The sequence below is a fragment of the Arvicola amphibius genome, chromosome X (genome assembly GCF_903992535.2).
Source record: "Arvicola amphibius chromosome X, mArvAmp1.2, whole genome shotgun sequence".
In the NCBI taxonomy this organism is placed as follows: domain Eukaryota; kingdom Metazoa; phylum Chordata; class Mammalia; order Rodentia; family Cricetidae; genus Arvicola; species Arvicola amphibius.
The window spans coordinates 110,883,668-110,890,295 of record NC_052065.1 but is presented as its reverse complement, the minus strand read 5'-3'; the positions used below and the strand labels follow the sequence as shown (position 1 = coordinate 110,890,295).

At 52.5% G+C, this 6,628-nt stretch overlaps 1 protein-coding gene across 1 annotated transcript; it reads left to right on the top strand.

Moving 5' to 3' along the window:
- The first annotated feature begins 2,270 nt into the window (after nt 1–2,270).
- Nucleotides 2,271–3,272, top strand: Sowahd (sosondowah ankyrin repeat domain family member D). Its single transcript, XM_038315922.1, has one exon. It carries the CDS (start codon nt 2,271–2,273, stop codon nt 3,270–3,272), a length of 1,002 nt encoding a protein of 333 aa, XP_038171850.1.
- The last annotated feature ends 3,356 nt before the right edge of the window (nt 3,273–6,628 follow it).

Sequence of the window (6,628 nt, the reverse complement as noted above, 5' to 3'; positions counted from 1 at the left end):
ATGGTGGTGTGCACCTTTAATCCCAGCACTTAGGAGGCAGGTGGATCTCTATGAGATCGAGACCAGCGTGGTCTACGGAGCTAGTTCCAGGACAGCGAGGGTTGTTACACAGAGAAACCCTATCTCAAAACAACAACAACAATAATAATAAACCCCAAATAGATCAGTTAACTTAAAGGAGAGGAAGGAGGGTGGTCTAGGCAGAGGGCAAGTGGGAAGAAGCTTCAGCTGGGTCACGCTCAGACATTCGGCTACAATTTGGTGCTTGTGTGACCGATCTGCAGCACATAAACCTGGCTTGAATGCCAGTTTCTTTGTGCCAGAACAAAGGCTACCGTGTCACTCAGTGTTACTCTGCCACTTCCTGCTGGGTGACCTTGGGCAAGTGGTCTAACTTCTCTGCAAACTGAAAGGAGGAATGATTCTTAGTTCCTAAGTCCCTGGGGAGAAGTCAGAACTCACACATAGAAAGTTCAAATTCATATACTGTCGTGAAGGAACACTCACAATATTTTAAAGCCGACCCCAGATATTTGAACAAGGAGGGAGAGCCACTGTCTGACAATCTCCATGGCTCGTGCCATGGAAGACGCAGAGGAGAGGACTAGTTGGGCTTCAGTTCCCAGCTGCCCTGGTCTGGACTGCTTGAATAGTGGGGCTTCCTGTCTCTACCTCTCCCCAAATCATCTTTCAAACACAGCCCGAATGGTGGCCGCGTCCCTCGCCAGCTCCAAAGCCTTCTCTGCCTCCTTCTTTGTTGCATATCAAGTCCCTTAACGCTGGAGGGGAGAGGAGGTGACAACTACTTTCTCAAGACGGGGGTTAATTTGTCAACTTTTATTCCCAGCACTTGGGAGGAGGACAAACGCAGATCAGAAATTCAACGTCATTGTTCACTGCATGTTGTTTTCCAGGCCTGCCTTGGCCATATACGACCCTGTCTCCAAAATATCAGAACTGTCATCTCCTGGGACCAGAGGCAGAGGGGCTCACCTGGAGTTCCAGGCCAGCCTGGGCTAAACTAAGATACTGTCTCAAAACAAAAACAAAAGTCAAACAAACAGCAAAATCATCTGCTGGTAAAAGGAAAGACTGGGGGGGGAGGATCTAAGGTTGAAATAAAAAGATGTATCCACTTTTTTCAAAAGAATAGAAGCTGGGGCTGTAGAGATGGCTCAGAGGTGAAGAACAATGATTGTTCTTCCAGAGGTCCTGAGTTCAATTCCCAGCAACCACATGGTGGCTCACAACCATCTGTAATGAGATCTGGCGCCCTCTTCTGGCCTGCAGGCATACATGCAGACAGAACACTGTATCCATAATAAATAAATAGATCTTAAAAAAAAGAATAGAAGCTACTGTTTACTGACATTGGCAAAGTTTGATGACTGTAAAGAGTACAGCCGTGTCTCTGTGGAGCTGGCTCAGATTTACCTGCAGCTGCGTTTTCAGGCCAGCCCAGAGAAGTAATGAAGGGAGAAGGCTGTATTCTGGGAAATACCTCTCCTCGCAGGTCTCAAGTTTCTGAGCAGGAATCCCCGACAGCACTCCAACGCTGCCGCGTAGAAGGTCAAGGTTACAGAAAGGGCAGGGCAGAGGAGCCTGAGTCACACGGAGAGGCCAGGCTGCCTCCCCGAAGGCTTGGGGAGAAGGCGCACGGGGACAAAGTGCAGGAAGATTCTTGAAGAGATAAGAGTAAAGGAAGCGAAGGTAGAGAGCGATCGCCGAAGAAGCTCCAAGATCTGGCTCCTGAAGACTGTGACTAGGAAGCCCAGCTCAGCCCATACGCGAAGAAGCAACTTAGGCCGGCCTCTTCACTCCAGCAGCTGCTGGGATGCTGAGAACCCGGGTGACCAGAGCACCACATACCGGCCCCAACCCCCATTCCCCGGTTGTTCGCCAGGTGCAGGAGGAGGCCTGGCTACCGCTCACCTGGCCTTCTTGGGGTGGAGCCGGTTGAGTCCTGAGGTCGCTGCGCTCGCGCTCGCTCAAGGAGTAGTGGTACCCAGCATACAGAAGCCTGGCTGGTCCTGGGGACACTACTGAACCGCCCACCCCTCCACGCCCCCCCACCGCCCACAAAGGCACCCTCCCCCGGCTTGCTCCCTCCCACTGGTCCTTCTCCTCCCCTTCTTCACTCCCTCCCTCGGAGCCCAGTTGCTCAAGACGCTTCCTTCCCCACCGCCAGCACCAGTTCCTCTCCCGGTGGGGCCTTTGGAAGGCCAACGAACGCTAGTCATTGGAGTCACCAGGGCGGCAGCTAGAAGATCATGGCCCAGCCCCAAAGAGACACGAACCCGCTGCCCAAGGCCTCAGACGAGCCAGGCAAGTTGAACGTGCCCAGCACCCTGCAGATCGGCTCTAATAGAACGGACATCTGTAGCCTTGGCAGGTACAAGAGCAAAGCCGTCGCAGACACTGCCACCCTGTCCCGGGAACCGATCTTCCACAGTACCCTGGAGGTGGCTGGGACAAGCGGGACACGCAGGAGGGGGGCGCTGCGAGAACTGTTGGGGCTGCAGGGGGCGGCTCCCGCCGAGTGGCTCTCCAAGGAGAACTTGGAGCCGGCTGCGCCTGGGTCCCGCCGCTCTAGCGGACAGGGCAGCAGCCGAGTGTGCCTGGAGCCGCGGGAGCACGAGTGGATTCTGGCAGCCGCTGAGGGCCGTCTTGAGGTGTTGTTGGAGTTGCTGGAGGCTGAGCCCAGCTTGCTGATGCGGGACGACCCGATCACGGGCTACAGCGTGCTGCACTGGCTGGCAAAGCACGGGCGCCACGAGGAGCTTATTCTGTTGCATGATTTTGCCCGGCGCCGGGGACTGCCACTTGATGTGAGCGCCCCGGGCAGCGGTGGCCTCACACCGCTCCACCTGGCGGCTCTGCAGGGCCACGATATGGTCATCAAGGTGCTGGTGGGAGCCCTGGGGGCTGACCCCACGCGCCGCGATCACAGTGGCCACCGGCCTTGTCACTATTTGCGGCCCGATGCTTCTCAGAGCCTGCGGGAGCTGTCCGGCGCCGAAGAATGGGAGATAGCACGCGACAAAGAGCGCGACAATGCCTATAACGACAGCAGCACCACCACTGAGTGGTCACTGAGCCGCTCCCCAAGTGTGTTGCATCTCAAGTCCATGGGAACACAATGCAAAGAGGCGGCTCAGCCAGCCAAAGAGAAGAAGAAGAAGAAGAAGAAGAAGAACAAGGCTTCAGGCAATCAGGGAGGACCGGGCAAAGGCCTTCTGCGCCATCTGTTCCCCTTCATCCAGGACCGTTGAAGGTGGACTTAGAGAGCTCATTCTTAGGGCTGTTCCCGAACCCACCCAAGTAGATGCTCCTTAGATGCAGTAATGGGCAGACCACGTCTGGGCCCCCAGCCCTGTCTCAGGTCTCCTGACACTAGCTAACTGTCAGAAGAATCGATCGAGAAGGGGAACCAAGAACCAGGCTGGCCTGAATGCCCGGCCCCAAGGCTACAGGATGGATGTTTGGAGCAAGGATCGTGATCCTGCTTGGAAGAGAGAGGGAAAGTTACACTTCTAGTACCTGTTTCTAGGAAGATTAAAGTGCTGAGTTTATTAGAAAACATTAAAAAATAATTTAGACTGTAAAGTACTGCTGTGGAGTAAATGCCAAATACTTGCCTGCCTAGTCTGCTGTTGCAAACCTCCCTGTACTGGTAGTGGTAGCCTCTGGCTACCTGCTCCCGAGACCGGGCAGCCCTTACCAGCGCCTGGCCTAATATATCATGGATGAGTTCTTAAGTTCATTAAAGTGGAATTGGCTTTCTTTCCACACAACAAAGCTGTCTTTGAGTACCTTTTTTTTTTCCTTTTATTAACCACAGGTAGAGGGACTGACTTATATTTGCAGGGAAGCGTTTGCCAATCGATACCTTCAAGCTAGTGATCCATGGCAGGCTTTGAGCCTCGTTCTCGGAGCAAATGTCCAGAAGCTGTGCACCAGATGCTCTGAGTAGAACCACACAGTTCACCCCTGCTTCCTCAGCCCTGGCATCCAGCTTCAGGCACAAGTCTCCTCCTAGAAGAGTTATCCTAGAGGTGAGGTGGGGGGGGGGCGTGAGGCCCAAAGGCAATAAAAAGGGAAAAAACATCACATTTATATTTTCCATACTTCGTTGTGAGTCAGTAATCGACTCAACTTGTGTCCTGCGACTGGAAACGCCCATTCAGTAGAAAGGGTTTTCTTTCTACTGAAAAGGGCTGTCCTCATCCCAGGCGACCTGGAACTTGCTCGCTAGCCCAGGCTGGCCTCAAACTCCTGCCTCTGCCTCCAGAGTACTGAGCGTAGTGCCCGCTGCCATGCCAGCTTCTCACCCACACTTTTTTGAAAGTTAAATTTACTATGAAAGTTGGAGTTTGGGGCAATTGCTCTCATTCAGAAGCAGTGTGGGTTAAACAGAATACAAGAGGGTTGCTTGGCTCAGCTGAAGGGGAGGGGAAAGCCCTTGGTGACCAGTGAAACGCGCTGCTTTAGAGAACGGTGCTTTAGAAAAACTCCTGGCTGCCTGGAGGCTTTCATAGCATTTAGATGAACTGTTGCACTCCCCAGCCCTCTCAGTTCGGTCTTTGAAGAGCAGGAGAAACTGGGTCATTACCAGACAGCCCAGATACCCTTTCCTGCGCCCATACAGCCAGGCCTCCCCACCTCTACCTCATGGGCCTGTTTGCCCCTTGTGTGCTGGCACATACCCTACCTTCCTGTAGTAACCCGTTAGTTTCTTCTTACCCATGGGATGCACCAAAACCTCCTACTGCTGTTTCCGCTACTTGATGTCTCTAGGGACCACACCTTAAACAATATTGGCACAGTGGAACTTGGCATTTTCTTTTGTTTATAAATCAACTCTTCTGGGATGGTGGGAGGGGAGCAGTTTCCAAGTGCCACTAGCATGTGGCCTTAGCCCCCTCATTCCCTGTGACCACTTTTTAGATACAAACTGACTAATGGATATCAGACTGTGGTCCCTGCTCCACACCTCCCCATCTCCAGTTGCCCAGGTGAGTTGGGCTTTGTGACGGCTGGCCCATAGAGCCTGCCTGCCACATGGCTGAATCGTCAGTCTCCTGATTTGTACGGGAAGACTGGCATGCACTGAACATTCAGAGGGCACCTATACCCGCGGCCTCATGGAAAAGTAAGAAAGTAGGCATCTTAACCATTAGTAGATTTGAGGCCCTGAGACAAGCATCACCTGCTCTTTCCCAGAAGAAAATAAAGGCAGCTGGAGGATTTCGGAGTAGCTTTCCATAGTTGATCCTGTCGTCGGCTATTCTTTCCCAGATTTTTCTCATCACTGTGATATGGCCTAGCGTACCTCCTCCATGTAAAACTGAGGTTTGGCTGCAAAGGACACGATCCCGTGCTAAAAATGCTGTGCCTAGCATCAAGCCATTGGCATTTCTGGTATGCTCTTGGAGGCAACACTGGTATGCTCGCACCAAGAGAAAGAGTAAATTCCCTGAGAAACAGAGTTAGACAGATGACGCGAAACTAAATTCTAGTGCAGGACAAGGGCAGGCAAGGCAGTCTGTTAAAAGCAAGGACAGCATAGGTAAGGGCGAGGGTTGGAGGAGGGCTGCAGAGCAAGCAAGTGGGAAGAACTTTACCTGACACCAAGGGACAAGAGCAGCAAAGGCTTTCCAGGAGTGAAGGCTGGGGGGATGAGTGGGAGCTGGCCAGTGAGTGCAGCAAGTGCCAGGAACTGCCCGTCAGTTTGGCCGTATGGGAGCCAGGGAGTGGTTAATGATAAGGCTGAAAGAGTGGATGGGAGTCTAGATCACAAAGGGCCTCCTAGGCTGTGCTAAAAGAGGCACATTGATGACTTTAGCCAAAAGATACTTGAGAGTCATGGAAGGTCTCTAAGCGGAGAAGAGGAATGATAAGATTTAAGGGAATCACTCTGAGGGTCACATGGAGGATGGATGGCTGTGCTGGGGCAGAAATGAGGGGGAAGGACTCTCAAGCAAAGCATCTCTAGAGAAATGTGTTAAGAAAAGTCACACTTCAGCCAGGGAAGGTGCCCGGGAGGCAATGCCTTCAATCTTTTCTTCCTTCTACACTAGTGCTCCTCAGCCTTCCTAATGCTGCGACCATTTAACACAGTTCCTCGTGGTGTGGCCCATCCCCCAGTCATCAAAGTATTTCATTGCTACTTCATAACTGTAATTTTGCTACTGTTGTGACTCCTTATATAAATATCTGGTGCGCAGGACATCTGATATGGGGGTCGAGACCCACAGGTTGAGAACCCCCGCCACACCCTCCGCTCCACTGAGGCTTTCTTAGGAGCCCTGTGACAGAACTGCCCATGTGAAGCTCTTTGGATTGCAGTTGCCTGGACGTTCTCCCTTCCCTCGCCCCCCTTTCTTCTAGATGAACAAACAGGTGGCATCCAGATGGAAATTCCTAGTCACCGGAGTGATGGAAAGTATTCAGCCTACCGTGAGTTCAAATCCTGACTCTCAGATGCTGACCTTTAGCAGAGTGCCCACCTCTCTGAGCTGTAGGTCCCTCGTTAGTAAACAGGAGCAATACACTGTCACTGGGAGACCTGCGTAGATTCCAGAGCCTCTACTAACAGTGTAGAGCACACTAGAGACACAGAGGGAGA